At 43.9% G+C, this 24904-nt stretch overlaps 1 protein-coding gene across 1 annotated transcript in view; it reads right to left on the bottom strand.

Moving 5' to 3' along the window:
• fgfr2 (fibroblast growth factor receptor 2) overlaps window positions 1-23242 on the bottom strand; it is a 30099-nt gene extending 6857 nt beyond the window's left edge. The window contains exons 1-13 of the mRNA XM_055018410.1: window positions 22925-23242; window positions 22135-22209; window positions 16860-17029; window positions 14849-14972; window positions 10997-11187; window positions 9708-9852; window positions 7816-8009; window positions 6891-7030; window positions 4568-4689; window positions 3597-3707; window positions 2761-2951; window positions 1984-2106; window positions 120-190 (exon numbers count right to left, since the gene is read on the bottom strand). Coding sequence (XP_054874385.1) covers window positions 120-190; window positions 1984-2106; window positions 2761-2951; window positions 3597-3707; window positions 4568-4689; window positions 6891-7030; window positions 7816-8009; window positions 9708-9852; window positions 10997-11187; window positions 14849-14972; window positions 16860-17000 — 1553 coding nt within the window. The 5' untranslated portion in view covers window positions 17001-17029; window positions 22135-22209; window positions 22925-23242. The remainder of the gene's footprint in view (window positions 1-119; window positions 191-1983; window positions 2107-2760; window positions 2952-3596; window positions 3708-4567; window positions 4690-6890; window positions 7031-7815; window positions 8010-9707; window positions 9853-10996; window positions 11188-14848; window positions 14973-16859; window positions 17030-22134; window positions 22210-22924) is intronic.
• Window positions 23243-24904: the final 1662 nt, after the last annotated feature.

Below are 24904 nucleotides of genomic sequence, written 5' to 3'. Positions count from 1 at the left end.
CAACCTTTTAAATCTGACTTCAGGTTGCAGGAAATATCACTGATAGCACATAATATGGATTTTGTATTATTATTTATTAGTGCTTTCAGAGCACAGAAACACTTTGTTTATATACTTACACATCACTCTGGTGTGTGTAGACCCGGTCAAAGAGTGCCTCTGGAGCCATCCATTTTACCGGGAGACGACCCTGAGGACACAAAGGTGAGAGGTCAAACAAAAATCTCCCCATAAACCAGCCCTGAATGCAACAGTTTTGGCTGCATCAGCATGTCTGAAATCATTCACTGCTGGAAGATCTCATTACTCCTGGAAAAGCTGATATGTGAAAGCAGTCTGGGGAATAAGGCACTAGAGGAGCGAGTATCTGGGAGGAGGATTCCCAGAGGAACATTTACATTGTTAAAGCAATAGAGCTGATAAACAGGGTCACAGATAAAGGAGAGAGTTTATCTCCATGTGCCATTAAAATACTGACTGGGAAGCTAAGCACAGCTGACAAGACGACCCCAGTCGATATCTGTGTGGTAGCTTAATGGCAGGAATAATCTCACCAGACTCTGAATTATTAAATGGAGACGTTCACCTCAGTAAGTCCTTATACAATATTTCTTCTAGCTGCTGACAGACAATAAGCTAATTCATAATACATATTATATTATGCTTGCATGTTTTCATTCATTGTATAAAGATTTGATTCCTTTGAGCCTAACAGTGGTGGAAAGTAACTAAGTACACTTACTCAAGTACACTTTTAAGGTATTTGTACTTTGCTTGAGTATTTCCATTTCCACTTTTAACTTCCACTCCATTTCAGAGGTAAATATCTTATTTTCTATTCCACTATTTGACAGCTTTTGTTACTTTTAAGCTGACGATTTTAAACAACGTATAATATAACATGGTTTTAAAATACATTTATAAGGATTAAACTACGTTTTGTCAATCTTTTCAGTTTCTCATGTCTAGTGTCACATTTCAGATGTCTATGAGATGTTAACAGCTTCAACAATTTAATTTGTCCTTCTAAAGTCTTCACATTGTTTTACTTCAATTAATGTTCAAATGATCCAATATCTCACCAATAATGAAAGATTAGAGGAAAAAGTCCATAAACAATAAATTTATTTTTGTATCAAAACATGAGAAAACCGATGACCCCTCAGGTTTATCTGCTGTCCTTGTATATAAAACTGTATATGAAATAGGGACTGATGGTTTAAAGATAATATCTAATTGCAATTTTCTAAGAGATTTTTCAATTTGAATTATATATTTTTAAAGCTTTAGCTCAATATTAATTGTGTAATAGATGTACAAGTTGATGGAGCATTACCACATGAAACACCATCCAAATATTAACTGCTCTACAATTGCTAATATGTAAGTACTTTTACTTAAGTAGAATTCTCCATGCAGGACTTTTACTTGTATTTGTATACTGCACTACAAGCATGGCTCTGTCTATTTTGGTTTAATATAAACGATCATCACAGTCACTGCTGTCATTGTCCTAATCATCATTACCATCAACAGCATCAAATATTGTTGTTGTTGTCAGCTAGTTCTCAGCATGATTGTGCATGCGATGAAAAGGCAATCATGCATATTAAATGAGGATGTGCAGCAGTGCTGCTCTGCGGTGGGAAAACAGACACCACTGGGCCGCTACCGAGATTTCAATTGTGTTTAAGCCGCTCCCCTCTCCCTCTCACTTCGTCTGTCTTTCGGGCTAATTGTATAAGTGTCGATGAAACCAAAAGAACAAGAGACTGAGGGGTAAACAAGGCAGAGTCTCCAGAAGCACTACATTCACAGGCTGCCTGGGAACCTGAAGCTTCTGCCAAGACACCAGCAGAGGAAATGAGTGAAAAAGAACGATGAGGGGAAAGGAAGGAATTAGAGAGAAGAGAGAGAAGAGCAGACTAATCTCACACTGAGCCTAAATGTGCACATCCCTCAATGTGCAGGTTGAGGACTTACATTGGTCGTCTTTTTATAGTAGTCGATGTTGTGGACGTCCCTGGCCAGCCCGAAGTCAGCTATCTTCATGACATTGCTTTCTGTGACCAGGACGTTCCTGGCTGCCAGGTCTCTGTGTATACACTGGGATGGAGAGAGTGAGAAAAAAGGGAGGAGGGGAATAAGACTTCATTCCATAAATAAATCAAGTCTGAAACAGGTGTACACTTAATTTGGAATGGTGTTAAAATGTTTGCGGTGCTTGTAATCATCCAGAAATCTCCCGCACAGAGGTAGCACTCTGCTCAATAACATGACGCCACAGTGACTACTAACACCAGCATGCCTGGATAAGTAAAGATTCCTCACATAGTTTGCAACATACATGGTCGGAGTCGTGTCTGTGCATCAGCGTGCATGTGCAAGCATGTACGTACATATGTTCTCTAGCGTGTGTGAGACAGTGAACTCTGTCACATTCCAACAGTGAGAGGGAGCGTGAGCTGCATTCGGCCAACATGGCTGTACCCCCATTGTGAAAAGTTCACAATTCTTCTACACAGAGGGGCTTTTGTCATGGATTGAGAGACAATGCGGGGATTGGGCAGGGGGTCAGAGTAGTGTTTTTAGGAGACAATATTCCCACAGTGACGCACAAACAAGCTGCCTACGTAAAACCCTTCTGGATACATCAAACTCTGTATACTGGCACAGAGGCCTGTCTCCGGCAACCAGCGTGTGGGAGGTAGACGTGAGAACAGGACATTTTGTATGTGTTGGTGTGTGTCCTCTTCTTACCTTCTGTGATGCTAGGTACTCCATGCCCCGTGCCACCTGATAAGTGCAAGAGACCAGATCTTTAAAAGTGAGCTGTTCGTCTGAGACACGGGCGATGTCATAGGAGTATTCCATGCCGGGTGGCCGGCGAGCTCTGAGGTACTCCCGAAGGTTGCCTTTGGAGGCGTACTCTACTATCACATAGAGGGGACCTGTATATAAACAAAATCCAAATCATTCTCTTTGGCAGAAAGCAACACCGAACAAAATTTGTGATTTTTTCATGGAATATAGTAAATCTGAATGAAAAAACCTTTAACCTACTGCTTGCTACAAGAAAATTACTGTTAAAACACACTTGAGAAAGTTTGGATGAAGAACACCAAGCAAATAGTCAAAAGCCATTTTCTGCAGAGCAAAGCAGGTGTGTTTGTGTTTGAAAAAATGCAAAATTGCAAGTGGAATGCATATTATTTCTTTTCTTTTTTGCACAAAGATGGTTTCTCTGATCTTAGATCTTTGCCTTTGAGGCTAAAAGAAGCTTTCTCAGAATGCTCAACTCTTCACATTCAATTAAAATCCAACCTTTCCATGTGACATTCAAATGGCTTCTAGCATCTTGTCTTATACTGTCTCTTTTATGTGGTCTGATGACACATTTTATGAATTTGTTGAAACATGCAGCAACCTTGAGCATATTATACATGGAGTTAAAAAGGTGGCGCGAGCTGCCTCGAGAGCATCTTAAAAGCACCATCTGATGCTGAATACTAAACCTACAAATGATACAATCCACAGGGTGTCAGAAAAAACAACTGTTCTGATTCCTTTTGTAAGTTGGCACTTTACAAACTCACCATCTTGTGTACAGGCCCCCAAGAGGTTAATGATGTTCTTATGTTTGCCGATCATCTTCATCATTTCCATCTCTGACACCAGGTCAGACAGGTCTTTCTCAGTGGCATCATCTGACAGCAGAAGAAGTTAGATTGCACATTGTCAGGAAAAGGTCAGCAAAACAAACACACTCCAGTCCTGTCTTCCCTTTAACCCTGTGACTCAGGACTAAAGAGCCGCCCTGTCAGACAACACCTTGTTTTGTAGGTACTTCTGATTAAGTGCGGCTGACAGTCAATGCAGGCTAAAGTTACAGCAGCGAGGGATTCTCCTCACACAGACTACAGAGGCATCCTTTCAGTGCCAGAGGGAGGGAGGAGAAGGAATTAAAGACGTTCAATCAGGATTCATTATCTTCTGCACAGGCTCCTTTTGTCATGGAACTGATTGAGCCTGTAGAGGTATCCAGGTAGCCAGAATGACATTGCCTGCATTCCTCTGCACCATTACCGTATCTGGAGTCATTCTAAAGAGCAGTTTTCCATTGTCAAGGTAGCTCCCAAAGCCTGTTGCTGTACCTGATCTAACCGTACCCCGCAACCCCAAACCAACCCAGTGCCCCCCCTGCTGCTTTCATTAATCACAGCTAGCGTGACTTGCCTCTTTGTGTGGGTGCTGACTGAGCTCTAGCCAGCTGCTGCTTTGGGGTCAGGTATGTGACCGTCCCTAACCCTTACCTACCCAACCCGCCTCCCTCTAGCCGTCACTCAGCAACCACCAATAACGAATAATAACGACAGCCCCAGGCTCCACCTTGCACCTTTGCTGAACCCTCACTGGAGCATAAATCACCTTTAAAATGTTCTCAGCTTGCCCAAAAGACACAATGAAGCAGTGTACATCTTATCCCAGTGGTCTGATTATAAGCACAAGTCAAACATTTGACAATACAACCTCACTGTGATTGTGCAGCAGCAGGAGACTTGCTTACCTTTCAGCATCTTGACTGCAACAGTGACAGCCTCCTTGGGTTTGTCCTTATCGATGCCCAGGGCCTCTGCCATTACAACTTGGCCAAAGCAGCCTTCACCCAGAGGTTTGCCCAGGGTCAACCTACAGCAAGCACAGTGGGAAACAAGAAAAACAGACAAGAAGCTGATTAGTGGCTGAAACACTAAAACACCTTAACCTGATCTGACTGCTGCATCGATTCACCTCCAGCACAGGAAAAAAGAGGTTAAATAGAGTGTGAGAGCGAGTGAGTTAATGAAACCAGGCACCAGGCCAGTTTCTCAACCTCACTCTATCTGTTTTTTTTACTAGATCGCTCTCTCTGTTTCAATCAGATTGTGTCTGTGTGAGTGCTTTATTGGCGCGGTGACTGCAGCCTGTGCCAGGGCAGTAGGTAGGAAGGCAGACATGGCAACGATAATCACCTGATAAAGCCAGGGAGAGGCACTCATTTCTAAACTGTTTACCCTGTCTTGGCATGTTTCAATATACACTCTTTACAAGTCATTACACGGGGCTTACCTTCGCCCCGACACATTAGCCTGTGAAGGATGGAATTTTGGCTTGGTGTTGCTCTACAGGTGGGCCTGACGGCAGCACCAGATGGAAATCTAAGTCTTATTTTATTGTAAGTCTTGTCACGATAGCTGGTGTTCAAACACTGATTGATATAGTGAAGGTATTTCACTCAAACACACTGTTCATCAGAGCCAAAGCACCCATCTGACTCCTACTTTTCCATTTGATTGACAGCTGTTGGCCCCACCCCTAAGGCCCAGTGTCTCGGCTATGTAAACACTCACACTACGCAATGCAATGCTGACAGCCCGAGGCCGGCGCCCTGCCGTAGTAACACAATCCCCTGTCTGTCCACACACACTCGCCATGCTCAATGGCAACCATTCTGTCCATCCAGCCACACATAATCGATGTTATTTTTCCTCCACGCAAACCGCAAACGTTAGCATTCCTTAGCGTTCTGCAGGCCCAACATGATCCCTCAGGCACTGGGATGACAGGCGAGGAATAAAGACCCAAACAGAGAGGCACACAGAGATTGATTCAGCCCAGACAAAACATCCCCCTTTAGTTCGTTCATCAATTAAAATCAAAACTTCTCACTAGAATGCCATTCGGCATGCACACAGAGAGTCTAGCATTACATCAGAAATGTTTTTTCACTGATGGCAAAATTTATGATCCAAGCTCCTTTTACAGCCACTTTTAACAAAAGACAGACATTCATGTTTAGAGTTTGGGATTTTCCCTTTTCTTTTAAAACCCAAGGCCTCAGTTGGGTATTAAAACACTGTAACCTTTGCCATCCTATTAAATCAATCCTTAAGCTTATCACTGGCCACTGCAACTGTGACTAACCGAAACCTCAGCAGTGCTAATTCCTCTGGTATGAAACAGAGCAAACACTCCTAGACCAAACATGCAGATGAAAGCTGCGAGTGCTAACCACTAATTAGCACAGCTTCGGTCCATACCAACGGAAGCATGCGTGCGTGTGTGTGTGTGTGTGTGTGTGTGTGTGTGTGTGTGTGTGTGTGTGTGTGTGTGTCTATGGATGAGTGAGAGTGTGACGTAGCTACAGTTGTAATGATGAGGCAGGGGGCAGGGTGCCAAGTTCAGGTCATTTTACTACAGCACAAACAGATGAATCAGTGGTCTTTATCTCAGCCACCGCAACCATTATTCACCAGTTAGTCATTATTGCCGGCACTTTTCATCTGCAACAATTGTTATCTGATCATTTAGCAGCTAAGATACAATCAGACAGATGCTCTTTGTGTTGTGATGTTGGTGCCACCAGCTCCTGTAATGCATCCTGTTCGCTAAAGATAGTTATATTTGGATTGAGTACAAGAGCAGAGGGTGAAGTGCTAAAAGCTGTCGTGCATACCGTCAAATATGCACTGTATGCAAGCTATGAATCCTGAGTGTGTTATTATGAGTACCCCCTTTCAGATGAAAGTGGCTTGGAGGAACAGATCAGCATTTTCAGCTGTGTCATGCTTTATGCAGGAGCTGTATCAGATTTACATAATTATGTATTTTGCATTTTGCAAAATGGTGAGACAGGAAATTAGGAATAGGTCATAATTATTATTTCTTCTGTAAAACATCTTTATATTTCACTGAAACAACCCAAAATCCTTCTCTGAAAACTAATGTGAAATTCTGCCATGCACTTTCACTTGCAAAATAAGACCAATGAGCAGGTGATACTAGCAGAGAGGACGGTGGATGTTACAGGACAAGGCAGCAGTTCATTAAAAGAAACCGACATCTCTCACCTGTCTCTGGCAAACTCCCACCGTGGATCCTCAGGGAGGTCGTACTCAGGGATTGGCTCATCGTGTGCAGAGCTCCGCCGGGTTGTGATGCGAACAAGCGGTGTACTAGAGTTCATTGAAGAGCTCGAGTCTGCCGACACCTACAGGAAAAGAGAGATGGCTGATCACCGCAGTCTGGGTTCAGAGGTCAGATAAAGCTCCAAGGCATCACCAGAGGAGTAACTGCATGTATGTGTGATTGAGTGATCGACTTTAATTGAAATTAATAACAATGCTGGTAAGTATGACACATTAATATGAATAGTACATCTTTAATTTCCACATTTAATGCTTTAATATCATGATAATATCTGTCTCTAGGCCAAAGACTAGATTTCAGGGATGATTAAGAAGTCAGCAACAACAGTAATTTTGATGAATGTGGTTAATTCCTCAGCTTCGTCACAGTCCTCAGGGCTTATCTCTCCTCTCTCCACCCTCACCTTACCTTAACACAGGAATCAGTCTCTCCGGAGAGTGTAATCCAACACTCTATGTACCTTTTGGTTTTCCTTGAGGGAAAACTGTGGCTCACATACAGGAAAAAAAGAACTGGCTGCAGTTTCAGGCAGCAGTGCTGACTTGTACAGAAATGCACGCTTCCTAAATGAGGCTGCAGGTAGATTCTTAAAAAACAGTTTCCTATACTAAGGTGTGCTTGACTATTTTGTCTACAAAATCTAAGTGATAATTATTTTTACAAATGGTTAAACCATGCAGCCTTTATTATATATATATATATATATTTTTAATCATTATTCCAGATCATACTCCTATGTATTCTATAGTGTGTTGCAATTGTATTTCTGCAGCATTTCTGCAGTTTGTGTTTTTCTCCTCCAGGGGTGTTAGATGCCTTTAGAACTCTTTATCTACTTTCTGTTACCTGGCGGCGCAGAGGGATCTGCTTGCTGAGTTTGTGGACCGCTGGTTGGCCACCAAAGTCGGGCTTCTTTGCAGTGTTCCTCATGCGACACACCACCACAATGCCCACCATGCAGGCGATGAGGAAGACACCGGCGCAGTATATTGCGATCTCCACATAGTCTGGGGAAAGGGGCCCTGGGGATTTCTCAAGGGCTGAGGAAAATAATGGGAGGCAATGAGATGGAGGTCCAGAAAGTTAGAGGAAAATTCTCACTGATCACTCTCTCACACACAATTCTACATTTGAACAGACACACATGGAAATCAGACAGACAAACACAGAGGTAGATGCTCTGGCGGTGACTCATTTGTAAATACAATCACCATCAGCAGGCAAACTAAACAGAAATTATTTTATAGCATCATCACCTTTCCCACGTTACCAGCACGCCTGCTTTTTTTTGTTAATATAACAGGACTGTGCAGCGCTTAACAGTCTAAACAGATTTCACTCAGCCAGTACAAGCAGGCCTGCATATGTCTGCATTCTGTGCTAATGTTGGAGACACGCGAGCACAAGCGTAAACACACACCCACGGACGACGGAACAATATGCGCTTCACTTCAGATTGCAAACAAGAGAGAGCGGTGTCCTTCATGCTTGTATATGGCCTGAACTTCCTGTCGAGGAAATGGGCTGAGTTTGTGTGTCTCCGTGTGTGTGTGTGCTATAAAAATGGACTGTTCCATAATGCATAGCCCTCCAGACCACAAGCAAGACTCTTGTGCAGCACAGCCAACCAAACAGCCCATCAGCCAGCTGGAGGTGAAGTTACATGTAGGAACCTTTCCCCTGTCTGCCTCGTATCTGCTGGTCCAAAAACCACAGCGCGCACACACACAGCCTTGAAGGCGCCAGTAGGGCAGATACAGCACATCGAGGGACATAAATATTCCATATTACTCCCAGAGGGAAGGGCTTGTCTGTGATTATTATTTGTATTGTTTACAGACAGAACAAAACTATGATCTTATTACAACTTTAAGGTTGGTTTGATAGCAGCTGCAGACAGTCAGCTACTCTCATCTGTTTCATTTAATGCCCACCATGCTTGTGGCTCTAACTTGAGCAGAAATGCTCGCCTATTTAGCCTGAAATGAACTTGTGCAGACACTGACACTAAGTTTTATGTATTCTATCCTTTGGTATGCGTAATTACAGGCCAGACTTAAAGCAACAGACAAAAATAGGGCAAAACAAGTTGATAAATGAGGACACACACAATTGGACAAACATTCACATGCATGAGTCAGTGACTGTGTAGAAGTGGAGAGGTGTGGCCCCGATAATTGAGAAAGTCAAGCCAACGTGAAGCGAGTGTTGAGCTTTACCTTTCGACCTTTATTTCGAGGAGAAATAAGCATCTTACAAGAGGCCAATTATCAGAGCCAGAAAGAGGTTGGAGAAAATTTTGAGGCAAAAAAAAAAAAAAAAAATTTAAACAGATTTCTTTGGCATGCAGACTCAGAGCTAGAGAGTGGAACTAAAGGAATACAAATCCTCCCCAGCTTTTGGAGTCCAGAGACACTCGAGCTGCTCTGGGAGCCCCCGTTCTGTCTCAGAGTTATAATAAGTTGCTGGCAAACAACACCATTATCTGCACTGAGCTCTCAACAGCTCGCCAATCCCGATAATAATATAGAATATATGCTCCCTGCTCTTGCATTACATTGTCTTAGATGTTGACTGTGCTGGCTCATGGAAGTAATCTAATATTTGAGCTGTGCGAATTGGAGTCCGCAGGGAGGATTTGCCTTCCAGACGTCATAGAAGTGACACAATCCAACCGTTTTAGACAAGAATGAAAAATGGAAAAAGGAAAAGAGAGGAAAGTATCCGAGTGTGTATACCTGGAAGCACCGTCAACCAAGCAGTGTGATAGGAGATCCCAATAGAATTACCCGCCAAGCACGTATACTCCCCAGCATCTTCAAATGTTACATTGGGCAAGTAGAGAACTTCTATCTCCTTATCTGTGGTGTTAACACCTGCGGTCTGGGAGAGGAGAAGAGTAAGAGGAAAAGGGGGACAGTGTAAAGGTAGAAAGCCAAGGTTGAAGACAAGAGCAGAAATGGGGGAGGACAAATCACAGAGAAAGATGGGGGAGGACAGAGAGAGGGAGAAAGAGAAAAAAATGAGACCCACAACACCAAGAGAGAAATTAGAGGAGCTGGATGGCGTCCATCGTTGAGGTCCCATCTTGGGCAAAGGATGCTTTCAGGGATAAGGAGGAGGAGGATACACAGATAGATCCCAGTACGCCACCAAAACACAAGAAAATAGTACCAGTACACCAAAAATAAGAAGCAAACAGGTTTCCATCACCCATAGAGCCTGCTAATAGAAGCACACATTGAACTGGATACATGCACAAACAAACACAGAGCGCATGGAGAGCACTGCAACACCACACACCATCTTGACACAGCTTGCAAGACAGACAGGGATGGAAGAAAAATGTAAGACAAGGAAAAGAGAGATGCAAGCTGTGACAGTTTCTAGGTGTGCAGGCCCAACCAGTGCTTCTGTGGCGGCACCAGTCTCAACAGTGGAGGGAGAAGCTGAAACACAAGGGTGTAACACTGAAGGTGAGAGAAGGTCTGTGAACCCCAGGACCACCAAGAGACCACCAGCAGGACCACCATAGCACAGCAGATCAGGAACAAAGCCCAGGGAAACCCCACTGGTAATGGAGGGAGGGTAGGTGGGTCAGGTCGGGTCTCAAGGGTTACCTGGGATGACAGTGAGCCAGCCCGACTGGCTGGCCTCGCCTATATAATTGGAGACTTTACAGATATACTCTCCAGCATCCTCCTCTGTCACGTTGTTGAGGGTGAGCATCTCCACGTCTGAGCTGTTAATGCCTGAACGCTGCAATCCACACATACACATACTTAAGATGTGAACATCACACAAATGAGTAATCAGACAGAATATGACTATGGATCTACAGGAGAGGAGACAGCAGGAATCACCACCAAGAACCTATCAGCTCATGAGGGAGGAAATATAATTAGTTCCTAAAATTACTTGAAATTCAGATTAAATACCTGCAATCACTGGCAAAACGAGGAAACAAGGGAATAAGAGGGAAGGGTTGGAGTGTAATGAATCTAAAAAGAAGAAGTAAAGAATGTACCTTTAACACTCTGACATAGGGATGTCCGTCAGGGCCATAGCGACTGCCATTCTGAGTGATGTGCTTCAGCCACTGGATGTGAGGCTGGGCATCGCTGTAGACCTTGCAGACGAAGCGGGCATCATCTCCAACATGTACAGAGGTGTTAGCTGGGAGACCAGCCTGGAGGATAGGCCGGTGAGGGGACCGCTCTGTTGACAGGGAGGGATAGTTTGAGGAGGCTGGTTCAGGAGGCGTCTCAAAAACTTAAAGTCAATCTGGTATTTCGCAAAAGCAGAACTTTAAACACAGGTAGAATCACAACTGAGCTGCCTCTTTCTTATCTGAGAAGTTTTTAAAGACTTAACACAAAACAAAGAGGCATCAGCATCTATCTCTAAAAGATAAAGAGCTCAGGTGGAGGAGGACTTCCATAAAGTTGGGTGTGTGTGTTGTCCATGAGGAGTGGTCTAAGCTAAAGTATGTGCCAGTCTTGGAAAGTGAAACACCTCCATAGAACCCCCACATCTCCAGCTATCTGCATTCTTCTACAAGCAAACATTTGGCCAGCGAATCCAAACAGAGCGAGACCTGTGGAACAATGCCCCCTTTCAAACTACTACCCGGCCTTCACAACCACACCGAGGAGCCCACCAACCCCCACACTGACAGCAACTACCCGCTGCCACCACACACTCACACATGCGCACACACAGAGACACACTCACACACACAAAATGACATCACTCAGCCTGGAGCACTGGACAATCTTTCCAAAACAAAGCCTTAAGGTAGGTGCAGTGGATTCATTCGTGTATGTGTGTATATAAGGTTGGGGGTGGGTTATGGGGGATGGTCAGAGGGTGTGTGATGAAGGGTAGAGGCTGGGTTTAAGGAGGACTAAAAAATGGAATTAGCAGGGTGAGTGAAAGAGAGAAAAGGGATCAACAGATGGTCGGTGAAGAAACTAGCAAGCATTGACTTCTTCCATACGTCTGTCTGCCTGTCTGTCTTCCTACTCCATCTTTTTTGAAATCTGTCAGATCAGATGATTCCCACCCTTCCTTCCTCTCTCCCAGTCTCCCTCCTCTTTCCCTCACATTCCTACAGCGAGCCTTGTTTATTGTCTCTTTTTATTTGCCCCCTTTTTTCTTCTCTTCTTCCATCTATCACGAGCCTTGTCGCCCTCTCGATCTCTCCAGATCGACCTAAATCTAGCACTCTTCCATCCAGGAATCTCTTTCTAAGACCTATCAAATGTTATTTACTACAGCAAGCAAAAGGAAAAAAGCAGTCAACTTTGAAACCGTTTCAAAAACGCAGACAAACATGCTGGCACGAAATTAATTTTGTCCTTCATTACAGTCGATCCAAATGTTAGCTGGAGCATTTCGGGCTGCATAGCAGACGACTCAGACCTAATAACATAATGTGTGTATAGTGTGAGAAAATAGGCCACATCATCATTATGGAAAAAACCCCAAAACAATAAAAATTTGTGGAGCAATTCTTTCTTAAATTAGAAAAAGGAGTATCTTGGATGTGTGTGTGTCTGCTGCATTTCTCATATTATGGGGACATAAATCTGTTTGCTCAGTCGCACTGTCGGGATCCGTCTCTCTTTTGGGAAGTCCCCGTAACGTAAATAATGAAGTTTTGTATGAAGACTTGGTTTAAGGTTAGGCAACTGGTAGTTATGGTTCAGATTAGGCTAAATCTCCAGGAAATGAACGTAAGTCAATGCAATGTCCTCTGAAATGATGGAAAACAATATGTATGTGTGTGGGAAAAGAATTTAAGGGGGGAAAGATGTGAAGGAAGAAGTGAAGAGAAATATTAAAAGAAGGATTCGAAAAAACTAAGCCAAGTTGTCCTCTCTGTCTGCAGAACAAAATAGAAAAAAAAACAGGTCCTAGATATGGTTTCCATGAATTAAAACAAGTGAAAGAGGAGAGCCTGCAGCACTTTCTTATGTTTTTTGGGACCGATATGTAGTGGCCCGTTTCAAAACTGAATCCATTTATCAATTAAGGCATTAGTGAAGTAATTTGATGGCAGCAGTGGTGGGATAGATGCAGAAAGGAGCGCAAGGGGAGACACCAGGGGCATTCCATGGTGTCCCATGCAAGACCGGTGAACTCTGGGTAACCTGCCGGCTTGGCACACAAGGGACCTGAGGGTCAGGGAGGGACAGAGAAGGAGGAAGAGCGCAGCACGGCACAGGATGGCATGGGGTTACCCACAAAGCGCCGCGCAGCCGCCGGGTGCCACAGTTCTGATTGAAAAAGCCGAGATCTGTTTTAACTCCTCGTTTGTCCACTCGCCATGTGCGTCTGCTTGTAGATGTCCAACTGCGGCCTCTTTCTCCAGAGGCCAGTTTGAACCAGAAAACGCTGGCTCCTTTTGGTTTTAATAGCTGATCCTGCAGGTCATTTGGGTTAAAAGAAAAAAAAAAAAGAAGCAAAATGAAGCAAGAGGTTGCAGGGGGGCAATGGCTGCGGTGCCAGACGTGGAGGGGGTTTACTGCTCTGCAATAAAACAGAACAAAAACAGAAATATGCAGTCTGAAGGAGAGCTGTAGCAAACTCCAGAGGGAGGCAGAGCAGGGGGCCGGAGTTGGGGAGCATGTGTGGACCTTCATGCGTTTGTGTGCATTGCCTATACATTCACTAAACCCTCAGGTATTTAATATCTATCTAATATAATGTGAAAATAATACCCCTTATTGCCATGGAGATGCTAATCAAAGCAGTGAAAGTGTGGAATTACAGTAGGGCTGCTCAAGAACTAGCGCTGGATAAATTTTGCATCATGATTCTGTACACAAACTACAAACGCATGGATGATCAGTAGCCTCTAACTATCTTTCTGTGACTCAGACTGCTAGAGCTTCATGTCTCCCCTGGTTATCTGTGCTCTATTGATCAGGCTTTAGAAGAATAACTGTCAGATAAACTTTGATGTGCACCGATTGCTCACAGAGTGGTTCGAGCGAGGCCAGAAGAGAGCACGTCCACATCAATGTAAGAGCAAAGTCGGTACACAAACACACACACATGCTGGCATTGATCTACTATCTTGATCCCACTCCCCTTGTTGTCCCCGCTGTCAATCGATTCTGCAAATGGAGCAGAAAAACACTCTTTGCTTTCTGTGCTCCAAAGGTCAGAAAAGAGAGGTTGACTGAGTTGGGCCTGAACTCACTGTGATAGTGCTGAGACCAGCACTCAGTGTCCTCACTAAACAATCATCCTCATCATACCTGAGCCAGACTTAAGGGCTCCGTTAAACCAAAACACAAACAAACAAAAAACACATTTGAATATTTGGTCTAGTCTTGGTCTTGACACTGAGCCATACGGGTAGTTTGTGAAAACTTTATTTACAGATTTCATTGTTTTCTGAGGTAAGGTTTATTTAATACTAGTGGTATTTTTGTGATTTGGGTGAGATGATCCTTCAAATGGACACTGAATATCTGTTTCAACTTGCCAGGAATTCAGATGGGAGGAGGTGAGCATGATGTACAAAGAAAATCCAAATTGTGACATGAAAACTGCCACAACCTCATGTGAAACTTGTGCTTAAATACCATGATTATTTGACCAAATACATGAAGCAGTACTTCACAAAAAAGAACTATTGTAACACAAATTAATGAGAACTACATTAAAACTGTTGACATATTCTTCTTAAGCTTCCACACACTTGGCAGCACTTCTTGACCTCCACCTGCATCCACAGCGCACCTGGACAATCAAGCAGGACACTATTCTCACTGTGGGAACTCCTTCCGCTGGCCTCTCTTCCCTCCATCCCTTCACTCACACCCCTTTGTTAGCCTCACACAGGTGTACTGTGCGTAGTACTTACCCACAACGTCCAGGGTGTAGGTGTGGTTGATGGATCCAAACTCGTTCTCCACCAAACAGGTGTAGTTGCCCTTGTCTGATGGCACCACGCTCTCCATGATCAGGGTCCAATGCTGGCTGCGCACCTGGGGACAGAAATACACACCAACAAATATGTAGCCATTAAGTTGGCATTAACAGACATGAAGCGTTAGTGCTAAATGACAAGGATGAAAAAGGAAAATGGCAGAGGGGATTTGGTTGGAAGCGTCAAAGATGAGCGAGATGACAATACTGAAGCTGATGACAGGTTGATTCCACCAGAATGATTCTCCGAAATGAGAATAGTTTCTTTTTTCCCTGCAGATTACATCCATCGATGGGAAAAAATATCCCAATTTCTTTAACATTATTAGTTCTTTCCAGAGTTCTGAGAAGGAGAAAAGTACAAAAAGCAACTGGATAGTATTGCAGATACACCTAATAGAGTCCTTCATTCTTCCATGTAATTTTCTAATTCTTCCGTCAGTCATTTTAAGTAACAAACCCCACCCTTGTAGGGTATGCAGTTATTCACAATTATTGAATTATAGTTTCATGTGTGTGTGGAATCCACAGGTGTGAGCTAACAATAGCGTTTCCATCTCCAGACTGAAGGCGAACTGTAGCTGCTGCTTGTACAGGCCTACATTTCACACAATGGAGAGATTATGCCACAGGGCTGGGCTCAGGTACAGCTTTTGTCTGACGTTTGTTGACAATAAGAGAGAAATGAACTGCCTGTAGTGTATGTGACAGCCCGACTGTATCACTTTCGTCACGTCGCGGCTGTTTTTTGTCTAAGCTGCAATGAGCCTGCTGAAAGCCAAAAGGGAAGCGACATTAGCAGCTACATCAACATAATCTGCTCCTAAACTTTCCTGGCAGGGAGATGCATTTCCTCATGAACCGTCAGTCATTAACCAGGAGCCTCGGACTCGTTCAGCATCACTGGCTCTATTCATAAATTAATTTCATAACTGTCTGTTTAAACTCTTACTCCACTCGATCAGTATGGCTCCAGCATATACAGCAAAGGCTGCTTGTTTGGAGACACAAAGAGAAGGAAAACAGCTAAACTATAATCCACATAGACTCTGTCACAGGTCAGGAATTTACATTAGTTGTAACTGTTTTCAGCCTTTTTTCATTCAAAGAGGAAATAAAACTCAACCGCACTAGTTTCATTTTCCCATGACATGTAGAATTGGGTATTTTCAGTGCATATAAATCAGCTCGGTATGTTTATTTCCCAAAACAGTGCTAAGACGGGAGGCATTTTCACAATCTAAGCAAAGCTCTTTATTTGGAATCATGCTGGAATGTCATACACATTAAAGTCTACAACTGGCAGGAATTAAAGTGATGATCAGTAAGTTTGGTTTTCTTTATGCAGAATGTACAAACAGTGATATTAACCTGAACAGTGCATCACGTCTGAACATTAAACAGCTCAGCAATACTGTTTGTAAATCACATTTCTTGACAATAGGCTCACATACTGGAATCCCATACTTCGACTCCAACCAGAGCCAGTGGGACCTGTTCTCCCTGATTGAGTTACCTCAACATTCTGAACTCATTTCAACCCTGATGCTACCTACTCTCTCTATACGTTACTGTCTGGGGGCATTTAACCCTTAAGTCCCAGGCTTACATTTCTAATTGTTGGGGGTAAAGAACCATTTCAAGTTACAGTGAGAGCCTCTGCAAAGTATCCTGGTGAGAAGAGGCGCACGGATGAGCAATTCCAATTTCACACCAGAAACCATGCCCTCGTTTCCTCTGTCTACTCTCCTCCCGTCTCTCCAGCGAAGGGTGGAAAAGGGGTGAAAGGACAGAAAGAGAATGATTGGAAAGAGGAGGCTCAGCATCCCCCTTGGAAATGCATTTAGAAAACAGACAGAAATACTGTAGCACAGAAAGAAAAGCAAGAGAAGGCAGTTGGAATGACATCTGCAATAAAAACTATGATGTATTACTGTTTATCCTACCTTATACCCTCCCATGCGGTCCTCTTGGCGGAAAGGCCTGCTGTTTTTAAGCCAGCGCAGCTTGGGCCGGGGGTTGCCTCCTGCAGCACAGCGGAACTTGACTGTGTTGGCAGCTGGCACCGCATGCAGCTTCTTCTCCATCTTGGCGGAGGAGGTCCAATACGGAGCGCCTAGAACCAGAGAGCAGTTGGTGTTCAGTCTGATTCCTTAATCATGTCCTCGGCATTAACGGTCTGGCTTCAAGGCCTCGGACTGGCTCAGGCTGATATACATAGAAGAGTGACTGCAGAAGTCTTAAACCCGAACCATTCCTCACACCACCACAGACCGGCCCCCCACCCCTCGGCAACACTGGCTGACCCACCGTCTGCATAACACAACCCAGAGCTCCATGCTCACAGTTAAACAAAAACACACTCTTTCCCCATAGGCTCCGCGGGGTGTTGCAGAGGGGGGAAAAAACATCAGCTCTGAGGGGAGAATTTGCCTGGGCGTTGCCAAGAGGGTAACTAGACCATCACATTCAATTTCATCTCATTCCACTTTGCAGCTTTTTTCCTCCCTCCACTTCCTCCAATTACCATAGCTACCCTGTTTATCTGCCTGTCACTTGGCTAGATATGAGCGGCAGGACCAGGGATGCTTATCACACTTGGAAAATCATTATGCGCCACCAGGGGAGAAAATGAATGTCATGTTTAACGAAGGATTTCAGAGCTCTCAGCGCACACTTTTGCCCAGATTTTTATTGACGTCGAACTGCCAAACACCAATTCTCCTACTGAAATCTGTCACCTTCCTTGTGTTTTGTCCATTCCCAAGGCTGCTTCTTTCCTCCCAGTTTTTCTGTCTCTCGGTCAGCTGGATTTTCCTCCGAACCCCTACCCTCCCCTTCTCTCTGCACCTGGGAGCATGATTGCCTAAGCAGATGGGACTCAGAGGGGAAGAGAAACTCTAAGTCAAACAACAACCCAAACGGTCTGCCACACCATCACTTCCTCTTATATAGCAGGACTACGAGCAACAGAGGGAATACCCACAGATAAGGCCACTGCTGACTTCAGTATAACCCTCAGCATAAGTTTACATCCCGAGAGTATCTACTTGAAGCGTCCCCCCCCCCCACCCAATCTGCATACTATCAGACACCTCCCATAATTTTCTCTGGCACGCAGAACCGGACATGTCGAGCATACTTGGATAGTAAAGTCAGTAAACATTGCTCTTCCTTCCTGAATGCATGCATACCCTAAGTGCCTAAACTATAATTAGTCTTCCCTCCTTTCTTCTTACTCCTCACTCTCACTATCTGTGCCTCTCTTCCTCCGTTTTCACCTCTCAGTCCGCTTCATTTTTTCTCCGTCTACTCTTCCTGTCAACACTCGGTCCGGTCAGACAGAGACAGATTAGGTGGAGACTAGCTCATCGCGAGGCCGACTCGCCACAACAACCTCTGACCCCAGACTGGCAGCCCGGGTCGGAGGATGAGGTTGGGACATTAGAGGTGAGCAGTGCCGTTTCCCATGCTCTCTGTCCGGAGGGGCAGCACTTCAAACGCAACGACCCTCAGACCTCCCTCCAGATGAAGCCAAACTCTTGCTTGGCTCAACTGCTGTGGCCTCCAGGAGCCCCCACCTCCCTCAAAGCCCCGTGCATCCGGATCCCCACTCAAGGCTGTTTATCCTAAGCTGGCCCGGGGTGAGCTGAGGTTATCTAACTCAGGCGCTATGAGTCAAGATCTTTTTCTCTGTAAGTTCCCCCAGAGCACAAAGAAACCCAAAAAACATCAGTGTTTCAAAGTAGTATTTCATTGTTGAGATGATTTCTTGTTTAACTGTGATGTCCTCCTGTGCTTTAATTCAAGATGAACAAGGCAACTCTGTGCAGTGGATTATTAGGACCACAGGTGGAAAAAATGGATTCAGTTTCAAGAGATTCTGTCCGATGAAAAGCTTGTATTCTCAAAATGTCAGCTTTGCTTTTGTTGATACACCAATGCTTTATCATTTTGCAAAATTTACCAAAATTTAAGACACAGTTTCCACAGCAGAGCAAGTCTACATTCTTTTTGGTTAAACTTATAATTTTAGACCTTGCACATCACGTATTTTGAAATGTAGTTGATAAGACTATTCCTACCTTTTGATACTAGAGTCAAAAAGTATTACATGTTGATGAACGAATGTGTGACAGTCTAAGAAACCAAAAGAGGTATTTAGTTTAACACTTACAAACTCAACTAACCAAAACTGTGTTTGAAATGTTTAATCAGGTTTGATTGACAGTCACAGATCAACACATCAACTCTCATCTCCCTATGATTCAGACATTGCAAAAAGCTCATTATTGTACTCAGATTCATTACAATGCCTTTTTCTAGATTTTTCAAGTCCTACCAACTGGAAATAAGTGAGCTGATTTCCAAAATAAAAATCATTGTAGAGAAAATGTAAGAAGCTGAAAAACTTTTGTTATATATGACCTTTTCAAAGCAACTTTGCAACCCTTCAATTAAAAAAAACAATGACTCCCTGTACAACAAGTTTTAATATAATAATATTACATCATCTGTATACTTTTTTCAAAATATATTTTATCTTAGAAATGTAAAATAATGTTAGACCAATTAATCATCAAATCAAATGTCTGTCTGAGTTCCAGGTGGACTGTTATCATGGATTACACATTAGTACTGGGGCCTAAATAGCTATTTAGTAAGCCTCTCCTCCAATGCTACAAAATTTTATAATAGATACTACAAAGGAGGGAGAGCAAAAACTAAACTGGAAGAACACTGAGCAGGAGTGAGAAGGAAAGGACTGTGGGGAAACAGCATATAACTATTTTTTTGATTACTAGTGGACATGTATTTAGTAGATACATTTTGTATTGAAAGTAAGTGCAATGATAGACAGATTGTAGATCTACTTAAGCAAATAGAGACAATGAATACGTTTATTTCACTGCAGCAATTTTGTGTCTAATTCATTTATGACTAAATTATTATTTAACAAGATGCAACAAAAAAAATCAAAAAGCAGCATTCTATATCAGCCATCAACCACCCTCCATTCTAAGTATCGGAACCACCAAATGAAAAAACTTCATCGGACGACCGCCAATCTAAAAACTGTGTAACAGCAGTGGCATAACTTTTTAGCTTAAAGTTGCACACTCAAGATCATAATAGAGGTAATTTTTGGAGTGTGTTAGCTACAAGATTTATGTTTCAGTCTTGATATTTAGTCCTAACTTTAGTTTAGCAGGTGAGACGTGTTCTTTTAATGTGCAGCTTTAAGTCAAGGGGAGGCACAATGAGCAATGACGTAATCACTACTGAGGAAAAGTGTCAACAGGACAGAGAAATTGTAGCAGAACACAAAAAGCAAAGCACCACGTGGCTTTTTGACTTCATCATGACATCAGTGCTGCCTCCCCCACCCTCCCCGCCATCCACCACCCTCTCTCAGATCCCTGTAGAGGCTCTTCCATGTCTCCTCCAATCACACCACCCACTGCTGACAATGGACAAACACTCTGGACCCATTTTCAACTTTTTTTTTTTTTTTTTTTTTTTTAAACTGGCTTATGTTGTTCAATCTTCTGCACAAAGTTAAATCAAAATGCTCTGTTTTGCAGTGGCCTGATGCCCAGCCCATTCTGAGTGCTCCAGAAAAAACAGCCACGAATATAAAGCTACACCCCACTCTCTCCACTCTCACTCCCTCCCACGCCTACATGCACCCTCCTCCTCGCTCCAGTTCTCGGCCCAAGGCCAAGGCTCCACGCCATGCTCAGAGAAGTGTTGGTACCGATCCAACGCACCCCACTCTCCCCCTGCCCCTTTTTTCCCCTCTCCTCTTCCTCCCCCCTTTCTTTTAATAATAATCTCGGTTTTGAATTTTCAGAAACACACACGGCGAGAAAATGCAACTGTACTGCCAGAACAGCTTTCTCTTTGTTTTCAAACAGCTTATTACCACCAGAATGGCTGGATCTTTTCCCTCTCCCCCATTTTTTCCTCTTGCTGAGTTCCTCTCCCTCTCTCTCTTCCCCCCTCCCCATATTTAATGGATTTCAGGCAATTACAGTCAGCCCAAAAGTGGAGGAGGAGAACTGACGGTGAGACGCAATGCGTGTGGAGAATTTTAACAAGATGTGGAAGCCCTCATCTATACTTTAGCCCCTTCTTGTGAGTGTGTATGTGAAAGCAAGCATGTGTACACACAGCTGCATAAACACATTACTACCCCAGATACTCGCCAATGCATAGACAAACTTAGGTAAAAACTTTCTCTTTCTCACACACACACACACACACACTCACACACAAGCACACACACAGGCCCATCAGGTGGGTAACTGGGTCCAGATGGACGTCTTTCATAATGGATGAGCCCAGCTGACTGACTGGCTGGCTACATGGCTCCATGGGGCCTGACTACCTGGGAGACACTAGCTAGAGGAATGTCAGGAATCCCTGTATTCCCTGGAGCATCTAGCCTGGAAGACACGCACATAATAACACACACATACACACTCCAAAATCTCACAGTATAGGCCTGGACAGGAATGCTAAGGCATAGAATAACAGGGATGTGGGTGAAGGGCAGATTTGACATAAGTTTTGGTGTTGTTAAAAGCTTGTCTCCTGCCAAACCAGAAAGAACAGAGCCCATCCGCTCTCTGTCCAGCCTTAATCATAATTGCACAGTCTGAATTGTGTTAATAAACACTGACAAAGCTAAGTAGATTATTTCGCTTAGGGATTAAGCCTTTGTAAGTGTTTGGCTATCACAATCAGCATTCCAGACTTATGTTCTGACATGCTGTTAGGGACAGTTCATTATTTATCTGCAGCACTGCTTAAAGCATGGTTTGCATGTTTTTTACAGCGCTTCTTTAGGACTTTATAGGCTTTACATATTACTTTTGTGGTATCCACAATGTGTGTCTAAAGCAAAGGCACACACAAGTGTATGGCTGCACGTTTTGTTGCTTTTCTTTCCAAATTTTCCTTTCATCTTCTTTCATCTCCTAAATGCTGCTGTAAAATTGTAAGCATAGTTATCTGCACTCGAATGCACTTGCTACATTTATGATAGAAACATTTAACAGCTAAAGTGACTGTGGAGTGAGTGGACAGTGTCAGATCAGCGCACATTCAGGCTTCATCTGTCTGTTTAGCGTGTTTTGGTCAATGGTGCCAAATCTATAGGGAGGGCAACGCATCCCTAACTCACTCATTCCCCTTGTTTGTTCCTCCCATACTCACTTATCTGCTCTCCATCCGCCCCCGTGTCCTCCGATCGCTCTGTATCGTCCTCATCATCCCCCGACGAGATGGCATCTGCACAGAGTAACCACGGTTACTGCCACCCTCTCGCAACCCATGATCACACACCGCAATGCACTCACAAATATTTCATGCTGTCACATCCTCGCAAATTTGAAAGCACAAATGTGTAAAGGAATCGATAGAGTGGGGCCATTCAATAAAACTGGTCGGCTTGGCCAAACATCGGAACCGATATTCAATATTTTTCAGATTATCAGTATTGTTATTTTTTAGGGTAGTCCCCACTTTGTGATCTCCAGCAATTTCCTGCCACTGCACTATTGGTTACATATCACGAGTAATACTCTATTAACAATGAAGGACAGATGTTGAAAAGTGGTTTGTCGACTACAAAATTGTAAAACAATTAAACGAAAGCCTTTTAACAAAATGTTGCATTGCAGTTTGCATCATTCTAAATTTTGACACCAGGAATTTCCATTTTTGCTGCAAATGTATATCAGTTTCAAATATTGGTAATCAGGCTCCGTGATTAATAATTGGTATCAGGCTTGAAAGAACCATGCAAGTCCTCCTCTAGTCTGGTCAAATATTACTTTTGTTGTACACACACACACTCACCAGACCCCATTCAGAAAGAACACATCTCAGGCTGTTTATCCGTAACCACATCTCCTCCATGGCCACTTCTCATCCAATCACAGTTCAACCCTGAATCTCCAAACTTGCTGTCCCATCCTGACCTGTCCTGTTCTGCCTGACTCACCTGTGACATTGACTATGAAGCAGACTGCGTCTTTGCCCACACTGGTGCAGGCGTACAGGCCCGAATCCTTGGGCGTGGCATCACGGATCTGCAGCACCTCCTGCTCTATCAGCGTGCGGTTGTTGGTGCCCAGAGAGCTGCCATCTTTGGTCCAGGTGATGGTCCCCGTCGCCGGCAGAGGGCAGCTCAGCTTCAGCACCTCCCCCGGGTGCACTGAGCACACCGTGGGCTTAGAAATTTGGTATTTGTTCGATGCCTCTGCAGAGCAAATGGGGGAGGAGGAAGCGGGAGGTGGGGGGAGTTTGAAGGGTGGGGACGGGGGAAAGGAGGACGAAGTGAAGTAGGAAAAGGGTGCACAGGGAGGAGGAAAGAGAGGTGGGAGAGGAAGAAACAAGCCATAGTGTAAGAAACAAAACACCACATAACCCCCAATGGATGCACTTAAATCAACTTATGCAGGAGGAGCAAAACAGAAAAGAGGAGGCCCATTTTATAAACCGTCTCACCAACATGTCATTACCATAAACTCCCAGTCAGTCATTTGGACCCTTGGAAACCCAGTTTCGTTAAGTGTGCAGTGTGATTGGCATTTATAGATTCAGTGCATGCAGTTATGGCCATAGCAGCATGTGTAGAGAAACGAAAAACAATCAATGCTTTGCGAGCACTGAAAAACTTGAGCATCACTGTGGCTGAGACATCCCTCCCCAACCTCCCATCCCTCTCAGCGTAGATACCAAGCAGCCAGTGTGTGTGGGTGAGTAGGAGCAGTGCAGAAAGATATCTGCAGCCTAAAAAAAAGGTAACACAACTCCAGCACGTCTGCCCATCAGAAAGGAAAGCAGCCAGAAAGGTCTAGGACGGAAGCGGTTGTCAGGCAGGGGAAGTGAGACGGGGCGGGGTGGGGATGGGGGTTGTTCTCTTTTTTGGCATTTCTTTGGTTTTGACTGTGCACCTCAGCCACAAAAACCTTGAACTGGCGGTAGCCTGCCTCTTCTGTTTTCCATCTTTTCCCTCTTAGTTCTTTTTCATAACATGGCCATGGAGGATCTACAGCCACTGCACAGGATCTGCCAGCCGAGGTAGAGAGCAAGAAACTCGATGCTTGACTCCAAAGAGCATAAAACCTTCCATTTCTGGGAGAAAAACCAAGCCTGCCTGTGAGTACATGTGTGTACACCGTGTCCTCTGACTTGTACGACTGCATACACAGAACGAAGCGAAAATCCAATATATAAGAAGGAAATGTCCATAGCTGAGACTGCAGTTCTACATCAGGATGGCTTTTATTCATATCCATGCAAACTCCACAATGCAATGCTGAGCAACAGGGGGAAAACCTGCCTGAAATATAAGCGGAGTTCTGCCATATATATATATATAACGAAGCCAATTCCAGTCACCCTAAGGCTTTTGCAGACTTTAACACACACACACACACACACACACACACACACACACTCATGCACATGTGTATACATTCACTCGGCTCTAATGCAGATAAATCTTAAAGTTCTTTGCACCGATTTTCTGAGAAAAATTGGAAGAAAGTCAAACTTTTCCCTCTTAAAAAGAGTCCAAAACACTGTGCGTGTCTGTTTTCTTCAGAGGGAAAGGGTAAAAATGAGAGGGATTAAAAGGATTTGAGGTAGGAAAGTAGCAACAATGGAAAAGCATACGAAAAAAGCCAGTGATGATGGTATATGTAGTGTTTGGCTGAAGTCCGATAGGTGTAATTATAGAGGCAGTGGCACTCCCAGCCTTTCCTGTACCTCAATACACCTTTTCAACAGCTTCCCACCCCCATTATATGATGCTGTGCTCCCTATGTGAGCGTTAAATCTAAAGTATACCTGCACGCACACACACACACACACACACACACACACACACGTATACACTCTGGCCTCAGCAGGAAGGAAAAGTCATTCTGCCGCAAGCCAGCAGTCGAGGCATGTGTGCAAACCTCGAAACATTCCC

The sequence above is a fragment of the Amphiprion ocellaris genome, chromosome 16 (genome assembly GCF_022539595.1).
Source record: "Amphiprion ocellaris isolate individual 3 ecotype Okinawa chromosome 16, ASM2253959v1, whole genome shotgun sequence".
NCBI lineage: Eukaryota > Metazoa > Chordata > Actinopteri > Pomacentridae > Amphiprion > Amphiprion ocellaris.
The sequence above is the reverse complement of the archived record's forward strand: the minus strand, read 5'-3'. Positions and strand labels throughout refer to the sequence as shown.